The following is a 15952-nucleotide window of genomic DNA, read 5'->3' on the forward strand; positions in this document are numbered from 1 at the left end:
TGTGTGTGTGTGTGTGTGTGTGTGTGTGTGTGTGTGTGTGTGTGTGTGAGGTAAAGAGAGCGGGGAATGAATAGTAAATAAAAAAATAAATAGAGAACTACAGTAATTGAAAAAATATGATAAAATAAATAAGTTGTCCAACCCAAAATGTTTTTACCAGGAGTATTAGCCTATACTATTATTGGGCCCTACAGTGTATAAATTGTACAAATGGGGATTGAATAGTCTCAAATTACTATCTACAAGCTGTGGTTTTGTAGTCAACAACTGAAAACTGTAAAGTAAACAAATATTGGCAATGAAATGGTTCCATACCTGGCTCGCTGAGCTGGTTTGACTTTGGTATAAAGAGAATTTGGTCTTGGTTGGGTCCTCTGATGTTGGACTGAGAGGCTTAGGATCTGACATGGACCGTTGAACACTCTTTATGGGTCTCGGAATAGTCTGATGTCTCTGTGGTGATTCTGCAGTGAAGGCTTTTTGTTGGGGAGTCACATGTGCTTTATTAAGTTTCTCACTGGAAGGAAAGGTAGTCTCCAACATACGATGGGGTGACAACGGAGACACTGGAGAGTACAGCACTTGTGGAGATTTGGGTGGCTGACGGGAAGGAGATTCATTTTGCTGCTGAGCTTGTTGGTATCCAATTTCTAATGGGTCTGGCTTTCTCCTTTCAAACTTGGTTGGCAGGGCACCAACTAATTGCAAACTAGTAGAATAGGGGCTAACAGTAGTGGGAACACTGAGCTGAGGAGCAACCACTCCGTGGAATTGTGCCTCTGGATCAGTTTGACAGGCTAAACTCTCTCCCTTTTGGGTCCTTTCTGGAGCAGATATGTAGTGAAGGAGTTCAACCTTTGATGTTTCAGCCATGGTAATGTGTATGGCTGGAGATATTCTACCCAACTGGTCTGACTCAGTCTGACATGAGGAGTCATTGGTGGTCTGAATAGCAATGCTGGATTTAGATGCATCACTCTTAGTCTCTGAAGTTGTTTCAGAATGTTTGGAGTATCTTGAACGCCTGCGGCGTATTGGCTGAGTGTCCCACTCACCCTGGTCTTCTTCATCAGTCTGAACACTGCAGTCAGCTATACGTCTAGTTCTACGACGACGAGACATGAGTTTGTCCTCCGTGTCTTCATCATCAGTTTGGACACTGCAATCTGCAATTCTCTTTACAGACTCATCCTCTGATCCATTCCTCAAACGGGGCATAGAGTTTTGTTTCTTCATAATCCGACCATCTCCATGATCTTCACTATTCTTAAGGGACATCTCTGAAGAAGAGCTAGGCAAAGGCCTAGTGGACACTACTGCCTGGACCACCTGTCCATCAGCACATGGCAAGATCTGCACACTCTGGCCTTCTTGTGGAATAATTCTACCACTCTGATCATAGATAATTGAGATGGTTTGAGGTGTAGTTCCACCAACCATCACACCTTGAACGGCACCTTGAGCTGTTGTAGCTACTGCTGCAGCAGCTGCTGAAGCAGCCGCCGCCTCTGCTGCAGCTGCTACTGCAGCTGCTTCTATGGCTGCTGTTTTCTGCCGCTTTTGTTCTTCAAGCTGCTGCTGGAGCTGCTGTTGCAGAGACTGAATGTGGTCTAGCTGCATCCTTTGTTGTGCCAGCTGCTCTCTTTGCATCACTAGCTGGGTTTCCCTTTCAGCCTGTTGCTGGTGAATAACCTGCTGCTTGATGGTCTGTAGTTCTTGAATCTCCCGCTGCATGAGAAGATGTTCTTTCTCTCTGTGCCTCTGGAGCTCTAAGCGGTCCCTCTCCAACTCCTCTTGTAGACGTAGCTGACGCAATTTCTCCAACTCAACACGTTCTCGTTCCAGCTGCAAGATTTGCTCCTGTTGTTGTCGCAATCGTTCCTCTTCTTTTTCCTTCTCAATATTAGCAGATGTGGTTATAGTGGTACTGGCAGATGTATCTGGAAAGACTCGGGTAAATGCCTGGGTCTGCTTTTGTGGCACAGTTAATATTTGTGGTTGTGTCTGAGGCTGGCTTTGAGCTTGAGATTGTTCCTGACCTTTGACCAAAGACTGTGCTTGGGTTTGGGGCTGTGTTTGGAGTTGTGTTGTAGTACCTTCTACTGAAATATGAGCCAAGGGAGCCTGTTCATTTACAACTGATTGAACTGGCACTGTACTAGTATGTGCTGGTTGTACACTTTGCATACCCAAATTAGAAACAGGTTGACCAGTTTTAGGTGCTGCAGGTGTTGACATACTGCCAGGTGCTGTAGACTTTCCGAGGTAAACTGGAGCTTCTTGGGAAGTACTAGAAGGTGGGACACGTCCTGATGAAGTATCTGGAGCGGTTACTGAAAATCGATTTGGAGGAGGATATCTGTAAGGTCCCTGTGCATTAAGAGGCATTCTTGGGGTGACTTGAGGCAACCTGGTGAGGTTAGCAAGAGGTACAGCTGTTACATTGCCTGAAGGGCAAGGTCCATATACTCCTTTTAACATGGGATTAAGAACAGGGCCAGGCTGGGTGGTGATTGGCAGGGTGGAGGCAATTGGGGTGTTGATAGTAGAATATATCATGCCATCAGCTGTCCTCACAGCAGGGGGATATAAAGACCTTAGGCTAGCTTGTCTAGCATTGATTAAATTCGTAAGTGTTTGACCATGTACTGTTGGTCTGCCATCTGGACCATACAACAGGTTGGCTCTAATAGATGCTAGGCCTTGTTGAAGGTTAAGTCTGCCAGCAGGGCCTCCTCTCCCAGCACCATACTGCAGAAGCTCAGGATTACTGGTGTAACGACTACCAAACTGCTCCATGGAGTTAAGAGCAGCACACATTCTGCTAATCTCTCTAGCAGTAGTGGCACTGTACTGTGCAAGATTGGATTCTTGAAAACCACCTAGGTCACGTGAAGGATAACTATACTCTGCATTTATATTGGACAATGAGCCATACCTTCGCAAAGGTAACGGTGGAGCTGTATCACCTCCTTGATGGCGTAGATCGGTGTAAGATCCATATTGGGCACCCATTCCAAGATATCCTGCTTCATAAGCCTGCTTCATGGTGCTTAAATCCACTGCTAGGTCCCCAGGGTCAGTCCTCTGATAATATTGGAGACTTGAACCTGCTAGATTATTGTCTGACATAGATGGCTGAAGTCGTCCTGGAGGAGGCAAGGTAAAAGATTTGCGTTCATCTGCAGCCATTTGGATATTTGCTGTTTGGTAGCCATCTTTTCCAGGTTGGTTTTGCTGTCCGGGAGCTTGAGATGGCTCTGCAGATGGCTCTGATTGTGTTGTCGTACCTCTCTGAGCAAAAGGGCCTGCGCAACTACCTGCAAATGGCAACTTGTAGACAACATCACAGCAAGCTAACTGATTATCTGGTTTAATCTGTCCTGTGAGATCTAGAACCTCTACTGGAGGAGGCGGCTCCTCTCTTTTAACAAGCTGGGTCACTGTAGCCCCCTGAGTGCTATTTTCATCCAACTGCACCATCATTACCTGGGGCTTCACTGAAGAGAGATTCATCACAGCAGGCTTGTTTTTTAGCTCCAAAGCCACACCACCATATATGTCATGACCAAGTGTAGGTGTGGTAGATGTAGAGCATGATAATGGTGGTGGAGGTAGCGGAGATATCTTGGGAATGGAAGTAACTGCTGTTTGTGTGCCTCCACCAGTGTTTTGGCTTACCACCAAGTCCTTCTTTAGCAATATCGGTTGCACTTGATTAGCTAAGTTGTACCGGGCAAAAGATGCATTATGTTGATGTTGCTGGAGCTGTTGCTCAAGGAGCTCTTGTTGTTGCTGAAGTTTCTGTTGCTGTTTCTGAAGTTGCTGCTGTTGAATGCCTAGATTTTCCAGACATGCATCAATTTTTGGAATGGATGGATCTGCGATTATTGGCCTGGTCTGGGTCAGACAGACTGCAGATCCAACTCCTTGACCGAAGTCGACTCTATTTTGCAAAGGATCTCCATACACGACTGGTTGCTTTGGCTGTGATATGAACATGGATGCTGCCACAGTCACACTTACTGTTGTTGGTGTAGTTGTTGTCACCTGAGGTTGTGCCTGTGCATTTAGATTCATAATAAGAGGTTGTACAGCAGTATGACGACTTGGGGGTGTTTCTGCTTCAAGAGAGTATCGTCGTGTATCAGAAGCTAGAGATGTTAGGTCCATACCCTGGTCTGTCATAATGATTGGGGCAGGCTTCATTGGTGCTCTAAGATCCACTATATTATTACCAGGGGCAATTGTGCCTTGCTCTACAACTCTTGAGGTACCAGGTACTGTGGAGATTCTACACAATGATATGTTTCCTACAGGAAGAGATCCACTACTTTGGGAACCAGCAGAGGTGGCAGTGCTCACAGCCACACTAACTCGCTCTGATATCTGTGTCCTTTGCAAGCTATGTTGAGGTGATGGGTGAGCTGGATATTTCTGTGGTGATGTGGGTGACTTAATTGTTGTATATTGAGTTTGATAAATTGTCTGTTGGCTGTCTTTTGTTGGTGATGATAAAGGTGAGGTTGAGGAATTTACAGTCACTGGTTTGGTTTGACTGCTAGTTCCTGATCCCAATGTAATCACCATAACTGGGGAATCTTGGGAGGACTGTTGTCTTGCAAGACGTGGTGCCCCTGCTCTATGAGCGATCTGAGAGGTTTGAGTAGGTACCACTGTAGAAGTAGTACAAGGTGCAGGGGCACGCGTTGGACTGTGTGAGGGGGAAGTAGAAGGGGATGTGGAAGGACTTGAGCCTTTAAAATATGAGAACATCTTTGATGATAAGGAGGATGATCCAGGATCAGGCACTTGGCCCTGTACTGTCCCTTGTGGTCTTCCTTGAGACTGTGTGGGAGCAGGCTGCCTAACTTGAGACTGTGGAGAACCAGTAGAATGGCCTCCTTTAGAGGTTTGGCTGCTCATTCTAACTTGACTTTGTTGTGAATGACTCTGTGTAGAATGTACCCTTTGTGTCCCTCTTCCTGAAGGATCATTTCCAGAGAATGAGACTGGAGCTGAGATCTGTGTAGGACTTGTACCTGGACTCAGATTAGTTGCTCCAGAATCTAAATGGTGTTTTCTGTCTGTTTGAAGGACTCTTTCCTGGTTTTGTTGTCCTTGTCTTCCTGGTGCCCGTTGCTGCTGCTTTTGCATCATCTCTGCTTTTCGCATCATTTCCTCATAAACCTCTTCAGCGCTTTTTAATGATTTATCTCCTGTGGAGGGAGAGACAGCAGAGGTTTTCTCTGTTGGAGAGTACAAAGACATAAATGTAGGTAGATTATATTCACTGCCAGACTTGTACAGCTTTGAACCCATTTCAAATCCTTCAGCTTCTGAATCCATGGAGGGAGAGTACTCTGAGCAGGACGATCTGTGGAGTTCTTCCATTTCTGCAGCTTGTCTGAGCTCCTCTGTTGGAGATGCATCTTCAATAGGTGAAAGGTTACTAGGAGGTGTCTTTGACCTCTCTCTGCGTCTCTGCGCCCTCAGTTCCTCTTTGTCCCTTTTAGTTTTTCTGGCTGTACTGCGAATCCTCTGCTGCTCTAAGTCTCTCATCTTCTCCTGCTCTCTCAGAAGTTCCTCTTCTTCTCGCAATTCATCTTCTTCTGAGGAGTCCTCAATGGTGGGCAGCAGTGGACCATGGGATCGATGCCTTGCTTTCCTTTGTTGCTTTGCTTCCTCAAGCCTTTGTCGTCTGCTAGGACTGCTATCACTGTCATCTTCCATTGATGACACAGAGGTTGGAGAAGTTCCAGAGGTATAACTTGGTGTGGTGGCAGGAAGGGTTGAAGAGTATTCTCCCCTTGACCTTTCTTCAGGTGACCCAGTAAGGCTTTCCATCTCAAGCTCAGGCTCCCTGAGGTCATGATCTGTGCTGAGTTCCATGTCACGATTGAAGCTATTTGTATTATTCAATTCTATAGTTTTAAATCGTCTCAGACCACCTTGTGAGGCCATCATGTCATCTGCTTCACCTGATTTGTAGTTATCAGTGCTTTTAGAGTCTTCTTCAAAACTGCTAGATTGCTGTGTTAGACGACGTCTCTCTTTTCCTAGGTCTCCACTGTGTTTATGGCTCCTTTTTGTCTTTACCTGGCCCTCAACATCTGCTGTCTCTTCCTCATCTGCACTCATCTCCAGAATCTGTCTCCTCATGAACTCCTCATCTGTTAGATCTTTCTGTGACTTCTTCTGTCGGGGTGGTAATGGAGAAAGGCCACTTTCACTGCTGTCTTCCACATAATCATGTCTTAATTTACAGCTTAGATCATCCGATGCTTCTTCATCAGACTCAAATTCCTGATCTTGTGATATAGACAGAGATCGAGGTCTCTGCTGTTCTGCGGTGTCCCTTCCATCACGATGCTGTCCTTGGTCAGTGACTGTACGTGACTCCAACAGAGGTCGCATTGAGCTTTCCAGTTTTGTTAGTTCAGATGGACTTGGGGGGCTGCGTTGTTCAGAGATCCCCCTCTCATTGAGCTTTATAGAGTCCTCTTGGATCAAGCCTGTAATCTCACTCTGGGAGCTGGATATACCATCTGAGGAGTAGCCTGTATCACTCAGGCTCTGTGTGCTAGACTTGTTGGAATCCTGTAAATACAGAGGATAATGCATTAGGTGCATTAGATAATGCATTAGATATATGTCATAAATCATTTAAATTAAACTGAAAGTTTTACAATATCAACATTTAAAACATTCATAACACAGTTTATCAAATACAATTAACAAAACATGCAAATGGCACATATTAGACAAGCATGCAAAACGGAATGGATGATCATCAAAAGTGAAGTTGTAAATAATAATACTAGATAATGATGTTGATAAAAATGGCATGCTTATATTAACAAATGATAAATTAGTGTATGTCACATTAAATTGGGCTATTTGTGACATCAGTTCTTAATGGATAATTAAAAAAAAGAGTTTACAAATGATGTTGACTCATCACTGTGTAACCATCAGGCACTGGAAATAGTAATTAGCCCCAGAGATTGTTAACTTTAAACTGGTGTTGAGAACATGGAACATTCACTTCATAGAATGTTGAAGTGATCTGTTATGAAAGACAAATACAGTGGTGATGAGGACACAGAGGGCCACTCACGTCATCTTGTTTAGATTTCTGCATGCCACTACTTTTCTTCTCATCTTTTTTATCCGATGTTCCCTTTTTAGACGACGTTTCTGTTTTGGACATAGCTTGTTTCTTGTTAATGCCTTGATCTTGTTTTTTTGTCTCAGCCTTAGTTGCAGGTAATTGTTGAGAGGGGCCCTTGCACTGTGGCACCCCTTGTTTTACCGGAGAGAAAGGACCACTTACTTGGGCACCAGGTGGCTTTTGCTGCTGAGGGCCGATAGGTCTCAGTGTAGCTTGCTGACTGGGCCCTCGCTGCTGTTGTTGATTGGCTGGGCCTAGTAGTCTGGGAGATCCAACGGATGGTGGCACAGGAGGAGAAATATCCCCTAAGCTCCCTGACATTGCTCTCTGGGTCTGGCATGTCAAACACAGCCATTCTTTTTTCTGAAATTGAAAGGCAAACATGAAATTAGTATCATGAAACAATTAAGATATAAAGGAGAAAAAAAACTGTAGACAAGGTCAAAGTGTCAATAGACATAATACATGTGATTTATCGCATCACTTGCCTTCACTGGCATTCTCTCTTCTCTCTCTGCCTTTGTCACACAACTATTGTAATTCAAAAGGGATTTGGTCAAGTCGAGCAAGCAAGCATAATTGGGTTCTGGCCAAGACTGTGACCTTTTCTCAAAGGCCTTGCTGACTCTTTTCAAAGCCACTATGTTTAACACACACAATTATGTAGCCTCTGGTAAGTCCAGTAAGACACACAAGCTCAGAATGATGGCTGATTCCACCCACAGCAGGAGGCTCATGTGCGTTGAAAATCACAAAGCATTTCATTAAACAAGGAGTGTAAGACTATAAACATATGATCATCATAAAAGCATTTTGCTTTAGAATATGGATCAAGAGCTCACAAATCTTGTACACCAGATTCTCATTTCTAGCACAATGCTCAGAAATACATGTTGCAAACACTGACTGTGCATGCACAACCCTATTTAATTAACCTTTATTTAACCAGGCAAGTCACTTAAGAACAAGTTCTTATTTTCAACGACAGCCTGGCAGGAGAATTAAGATATCCTGAAGGACATACTAACATATTACAATCCACACACACATATATACATTCAATTAAAAGATTCACAAGCTGTGATAAAAACACTCCCTAATAGTTTTTTAAATGCAGAGATTGAAATAAATTACTCCAATTTCATTGACTTTTGTAGCACATTCCAATCATTTGGAGCAGCGAAAATTAAAAAAAAGCAGAGCAACCATAAACAGTTTTTTTCTAGGGATAATCAAACGAATATGATTAGATGATCGGGTTGAATATGTACTAACATCTGGTTGCAGCAGCTCTTGCAAATATTTGGGTAATAGATCTATACAGGACTTTATAAATAAAAATACACCTGTGTATTTACTGTCTACCATGTAATGACGTGCAATTTAAAAGGAGATACAGTTCACAGTGATGCATTCTGTAGGGTGCATTAGTATACTATATACCTATAATTGCTATACACATGAAACACCCAAAAAAGACAAACGGAATATATAAACTGACATCTAGGACACCTGACTTCATAAAGATTATAGATCTTATCAAACAGTTAAACATTAAAATATTTGCAGTGTTTATAGTAGAACTCACTACAGCAGTGAGGCAATTATTCCCTCTTCTGCAACATCATTGAAAATATTCAGCAGAAATATAGCAGCAAATAGTACACACAAAAAAAACCCATCTGTACTGAATGTTATTGTCTTTAAAAACCATGGGTCTACAGATAATTAGAAAATCATAAAATGTTTTATGTCCACAGTCTTAAAGAACACTAAAACCATTCAGATATACTGTAGATAGGAGATTGCAAAAGTCCTCGCTAAGTTTAATGAGTCGCATAGGTACAGCAATAAACAGCAAAATTACTCCTAGTCCTAAATATAAAAGAGAGTGCATTTTCAAATTCCTGTGCCCCTCTGTCTTTTCTCGATTTTCTTGTCAGACTCATATACTTTCACAATACCTGGCAGAGGACTTGCCAATATGGTAGTGTTGGAAGGTTTGACGAGTGAGGTTTGTTGATTCAGGTTGATAAACAAGCAGTACACTGCATGGGGTTCTGTTCGGATCTACACTGATGCAACTGCTCGTACATCTCTGGTGCACACAAGCATTCACAAACTACCAAAACCTGCATCAGATATTGCTCACTAATGTAAACTTGGTTAAATAGAAGTTATCATCCAAAGACATTGTGGCTGGTTGCCAAGATTTTGCTATGCAGTTGTGATGGTGTTCTGACCGGGTTTTAGCATGCTGCATGTTTAGTATGGATGATTGCTTACTGGCAAAATACAAAGAACCCACCACCATTTTCTATGATATTCTGGTCCCTAAATATAACTTGGATCAATGAAAATCTATGGAATTGTACAGTCATATGCTGAAGTTTAATACAAAGGTTTAAAGATTTCAAAAAGTAAGAGCAATTTGAATACATCCTAAAAATGAAACTAAACTTGTGACTTCATACAAATGATCCCATGAAAATCTCCAAAACCAGGCTGTTAAGAAGAGAAAGAAGCTTTCTGCAGTAAGTAAACAGCTATTCTAGTAACAAAATTCTGACAAAATGTATGTGCACAGCTTTGCTTGACTGCTAGAGCGGGTCAGGATGAATTCTGGGGAGAGGCTGAGGAAAGGAAAGGTTTTGCCATGCGAGACAGATGCCTTTTCTTTTTGATTCTACTCCCCCCAAGTGCTCCACACTGAAGCTAAATATAAACAGGTGCAGCGTTCACTCAATGCTTGTGCAAAGCTCACAAAATGCTCTGCCATCTGTGCCTTTCTGCTTTTTATATTCTGGGTTGGAGCGAGATGGACGTTGTGTGAGCGTAGACATTTGTGAGGTGTGCTTTTAGCATAATGAACGAAGCAGAGGTAATGCAGTGTGTCTGTGAAGAAAGCCCAAGAAAAATTGTAAATTAATTCACATTTCAAGAAAATGATCTGTGAAAGCTGCAACTCAGTTGGACAGGCCAAATTTACATGAATGCTTGATTTCTGCCAAATCTAAAACAATCTTTTTTTGTATGTTTATTTTTTTGCATTCAAAGCCAATTGGCTCAAAAATCTGAAGCTTAAACCAGTATGACACCTTTGTCTGTAGAGGTTATCGGAAGTGGTCCAATAATAATCGGAAAAGCGCACAAAGTAGAACAAAATAAATAAATAATAAATAAATAATATGAACAATGTAGTATGTTGTGTTCATGTGAGTTATGGAAAGCATGGAAACCACAGATGCAGTGTCAGCTGTTACTGGACATGGGACAATCAGACAAACTCCTACTGGCATATTGGTTGCCAAAGAACAACATTAGCATGGTTAAACTTTGAATATACCACACCAATACACCATCCAAATGTTTAGAAATAATAGAAAATTACTGGATTAATGGCACCCAAAGCCATAACAGTTCATTTGTAAAATGATATTCAATACAGCTAGCTAACTACACTACTGTGAACAACATTAAATGTTTGCTAACATTATTTAGCTAATCCACAGGACCTGAATTAGCTAGTTGCATACCTGTGTTGCTGTCTGCGTGTTTGTGATTTTTGCTCCCATTTCGTGGAGTCTTTTGATGTTACCATCAAACAGGTGCAGACATGACTGTTTTGCATGTTGGGATAACCTTTGAATTCAACAGATTTCAAATGTGTTACATAAACCACTTTTCGAACAAATAGCTGCATGCATCTGAAAGAGCAGCAGAAGTCTCCAAAGTTTGCCAAGCCAAATCAAAAGCCTGCATGTATACACGACTGATAATGCTTTTCAGTCTGTCTACACTGGAAGCATCGAAGCAGCACGTCATTTCACAATGGTGAAAGTTATAGCATTCAAGTTATAGCACACATATGGCTTTTCTAAGTAACTCATTTTAAAACCGATGCGGAAAATAAAGCTCTGCAAGACCACATGGACACTTCCAGTGTAAATCGCTTCATTGCCTATAATGGTAACGGCTTGAAATTTCACACACCACTTGTGTTCGGTGTTGACACAGTATATACCTCTCAGATGGAAATTTCTCTGCTTCCCTATAAAAAAATCTTCATGTAAATGCATATGATCACCTTTAATGATTAGCAATTAGCATAATGATTATGTGAAATACCCATGCATTCACACGGGGCGTCTGCGTCAACGCTTAATGGAGGGCACATCTGAAGCTTGGTGCTGACGCAACCGTCATAGTGACAACAGCCAATCACATAACTTCCAGCTTGGACTGCAACCCGCTAGTGCATTTGCATAATCTGCATAACGATCTGCGTTGGCACTTGAAAAGTTGAACATGTTTCAACTTCTTCCATAAGAAGCCACAATTCAGTTCTACCAGAAAGACTCGGGAGAATAAATACTGTGACAATTATACATTTATTAACAGCCCAGCAAGCAATAAAGTTCTTTGGCGTAGGCCCCGTCCGTAGCTCGCAATCTGAGGGTCCGGACTCTGCATATCCTGCCTGAAGACAAAGGCAGGGGCGCAGCCGACCCCCTGTGAGGAATAGGAAGGGACCATCCTGGTGGTGGTGGTGGGGAGGATGGAGGGAAGGAACCGTCTTGGAGGTGGTGGGGAGGATGGAGGTGAATGGAAGCGTCAGCATCTGCGAACTCAAACGTGTGTAAGTATCTTTTATAGAGAAGCGTTAACGCCGATGCCCTGTGTGAATGCACCGTAAGTAAGCGGATAACCTCAACTTTCGGTTCCAAAAACGGAGGTAACTTTCAGAGTATGTAAGTAGCCATAGCAACTTCCTCTCTTAAAGGGTTACTTCAGGATTTAGCATTAAGCTTTGTATTAGTAGAAAACCTGTAGTATTTTCGAATTACCGTGCTTTCCACCCTCATATCCCCCTGAGACAAGAGATTTATGTATTTTTTGTCTGGAAAAAATCCTCCGATGACGCAAAAATCGTCATTTTGCGTCATCGGAGGATTTTCTGGCCAGAGGCTAAAGACTACAGCCAGTAGATGGCGTTGTTCCGCATGTTTTCAGCCCGCCCATACAGGGAGGGATCTCACTCACAGAATGTACACAGTGTCAGCCGTCTTTCTTTGGAAGCTAAGCTAGCAGGCTCTTGTTCTGTGGAGAAAGCTGAATAGTAGGAGAAAGCTGAGTAAGTAGGGAAAACCATCCTCCTTTTCCCGGACTTGTCCGGCGGGCGAGATCGTTCAAAATGTCCGGGATTCAGCATTTGCGTTCTGCGGTCGCCATTCATTGTTTAACGTTACATGCAGCTCACCTTTTGTTTCAATCTAACTGAATTCATTCCGATTGGTGAATCTGAATGCAGTGTTTACATGAACGCTAAACAAGTGATCGGTTGATGTGCGTTTTACCCTTGCTAAGAAAATTCCCGCTCCTCCGTGAGAGATGCGAGACCCGGCGCGTCTCAGTAACACCGGCCTCGCGTCGTTCTCCCGCGGCCGTCAGCCTCGTTCTGCTCGCCACAGTAAACATAATGAATAGCAACTGTAGAACGCAAAAGCCGAATCCCGGACATTTTGGGCGATCTCTAGAGATCCCTGTCAAACTCATCACGTAGGCTAAGCCTTGTTGTTTTCAACTAGTGCGCACTCTTACCGGTAGGCGTGGCCTCCTAAGGCAGCGAAGCAAGTGCATTCTGGGAGTTGTTGTCTTTCATCCACATGAGCCAAAAATACATTTTCTGGCTTTTCTCAGTCTAGAAAGCTCCAAATTCAAAAATTTCTTCACATTTCTTCTACTTAAATGACCTATTTTAAATACACATTCATCTTCCCAGAGGTGAAGTATCCCTTTAAGAGAACCTGCTCTGGAGCACGTTCTGTTCCAGGGTTAGTTTACTTAAGAGGTGTTCAGCGCATGCATGCCCTATTTATGAGGCTCAGTGGGCGTGACATATTGTGCACAATATTATATATATAGCTATATCGATATATAAAGCACTATTAAAACAAGGTAATGTTTATTTTAATCTAAGAAAAAAATTCTAATCTCACACATCGTTGATCTGCATTCAGATTAATTTCTTTTTTTGCAACAGGATGTTTTCTATGCTATTGTTAATGTATTTCTATAATAAAAAAAGTGCAAGCACAGACTATTATTTAGTTTAATCAGTCTTTCTTTTTATTATAATCGGTTGGCTAAACTTACTTCTGGAAAGCATTTTTGGAACCAGCATACCTTTAGTAGGCAAGGTTTGAGTTAAATAAATCGAGAGTTCAGGGTATGTTTGACGGTAAGATAACCTTGCTTTTCCTGGTCCCTATTCACAAACCATTACATGCAGCTAAGCAAATAAAAAGACAGAGGTGGAAAATTGAAAACAAGAGAGATGTCAGAGTGTTAACAGATCAGTTTATAGTCATTTAAACTCTGTAGTGAAGGGCAGAGGTGCAGAGCTCTTAAAAAAATTCACTAAGAGATTGTGGGTGTGAGGCCTTAGCCTTCGAAGCGCTTTACATGAAGCTCATGCAGCTGAACGCCCAATGGGATAAACACACAGGCCACGAAATCAATCACCCTGAGATCGAGGGGGCAGGAAGAGAAAGGAGTTATGAGAGCTTGTATGTTTAATGTGTGCAAGCAGGATTTATCACAATTAAGCAGGTTTATTAGAATTGATCATACGGATTATGAAGCAAGTATCACATTGAAGGTTTTAAATTGACTGCAGATTGATTTATATGGAGGAACATTTTAGGAATGTATGATTCACTACAAATATTAACAAAAATTAAATGAGAAAAATCTCCACAGATGGTGTTGCTTGTCCCTCTGTTTCATATCGACGTCCAAGAAAAACTCACCCTTTTCCTCCACACTCTGCGAGAAAATACTTTTATCCAAAGTGGCTTTACAAATAATGAATACAACATTCGTTTGAATTAGGAAATAACTCAAGGAAGTTTCAAACATTGCCTAGGATATACAGGATAGAACAGGGCGGGATTATTAAATAGGAGGGAGGGAAATTAAATAGAATTTTGAATAGAATTTTGAAAAAGAAAACAGAATTAAATGGTAAAGTGTGTAATTTCTGCACCACTAGGAGTTTAAAGCAGAACTTCTCACATTTGCAATTATTTGGATAAACATAAGCGTTTTTTTCCGCTCACAGGCACTAGGGGGGTGCGAGAAGACCACCATTCAACCAATTACTCCGAAGCTGTTCAGTTAAGGTAAATTAAGCTAAAAAAAACTGCATAGTTCCCCTTTAATGAATTTTTTTTTTTTACACAATTCCCCTTTAATGGACACTTCTAAATGCAACTAGTCTCAAAAAGTAATGCATCAGTGAATGTTCTCATCTTAATCTTGTTAAGGGACTGCACAGGTCAAACTACTAAAGAGATGCTAAATTTAGAGATTTTGAGATTCAAATTTTGAGGTTTGACATTTAAATATTAGAATCCCAGAGGTTTAACCTTTCATGTCTGAGCTTTTCAGTCAAATGCAGTGATTCATGCATTTATTTTAGACAAACAGAGCCATCTACAGTCCAGCAAATTAAATTAGCCCATCTCTGTGGATATAAGATTTACATAAGACAATCACTTACATAATATCATGATGGCTGCATTGCTTTCTGCTTTCTATATCAGAAATGTAGACAGTGATTATGACCAGAATCCTCAAAATTACGAGAAGGCTCCAGAGTCTCTTAAAGACTGAAACAGAATTTGATCTAGTATCAGGGATTTCTATAGTACAGTACATTCAAATAAGATTACAAACTTTTTTATATATAAGAGTCATCTGATTAAATTGCTATGAAACATGCCAGATTGCTTGAAAGAATCACAATAAATTTCATTAGTGGTCACTATTATTATTGCTTAAAAGGTTACTGTTTCATACAAATCCAATATTTACCCTTGAGTATTAAACTTGAGTGCATAACTCATCTGACATTATTTGTGGACATGAATGATACCTCAAATGGGTCCTTTTGAATTAGGCCTGTACGAAACCACCAAGAAACCACCCACAACACCCTAGCAACTGCTTAGAAACATGCCAATCATCACATAGAACACCATAGCAACTGCATAATAATCTAGCAACCAGTAACATTAGGGGTCAGTATGATGGCTCTCAAAACCTTTCTAAAAGTTGAACATGTGGTTTCCATAAAGCATATATAATATATATAAACAAGTTATATGAACAATCAGAGACGTCTCTCCACAGGCTACAGGAAAGAAAAGGGTCAGCTGGATTGATCCACACAGTGAAGCTGTGACACCTGCAGTTCAGCCTGAGCTGCGGTTGCATGACAGAGCAGGTGTATGTTTGCGGGTTTGCATGGACATTCACAGGAACAATGGCGGTACCATGTGACATGTCATATCTCTGACCGTGTCTAAACATGTGAACATTACATTTTCTGGCCGATATGAACAGTATGGTCATATCCGGTCTTGAACTTAAACTCTGCATGTCTGTGTCTATGCTTTAGTTAAAGTTGACATAATACTGTATTTTATAATATAATGTAGTGTAATATAATATGATATATAATATATTAAAATGTAAAAATATTTGAACCTCTCCTCACTTTTAGGAAACCTGCCATTATGTAGGAGAGAACATTAAATTAAAAAGCTTAAAACAGTCTTCAGTCTTGGAAAGTGAACTTATACAACATTATAAAAGGAAATCCAACCTCTGACAAGCTGTTATTCCCCGGTTCCCCCTGAGGAGGGCACCAGAGAGAGCACAAACCAACACGTTTAATCATCTCCACATTGGGGCACAGGTGCAACCACATGC

General features: G+C 41.6%; 2 protein-coding genes across 3 annotated transcripts in view; one reads left to right on the forward strand and one right to left on the reverse strand.

The window, feature by feature from the left end:
• Positions 1–15952, forward strand: part of hp1bp3 (heterochromatin protein 1, binding protein 3) — a 167045-nt gene that overhangs the window by 72942 nt on the left and 78151 nt on the right. The window lies entirely within an intron of this gene.
• Positions 1–15952, reverse strand: part of bsnb (bassoon (presynaptic cytomatrix protein) b) — an 88161-nt gene that overhangs the window by 11193 nt on the left and 61016 nt on the right. The window contains exons 4-5 of one of the 2 annotated variants that reach the window (XM_079857975.1): positions 7337–7537; positions 316–6600 (exon numbers count right to left, since the gene is read on the reverse strand). In XM_079857975.1, the coding sequence (XP_079714101.1) occupies positions 316–6600; positions 7337–7537 (6486 nt within the window). Of the gene's footprint in view, positions 1–315; positions 6601–7120; positions 7538–15952 lie in introns of both variants that reach the window. The other variant, XM_079857974.1, reaches the window with a different exon arrangement.

Source organism: Squalius cephalus (genome assembly GCF_949319135.1).
Source record: "Squalius cephalus genome assembly, chromosome: 22".
NCBI lineage: Eukaryota > Metazoa > Chordata > Actinopteri > Cypriniformes > Leuciscidae > Squalius > Squalius cephalus.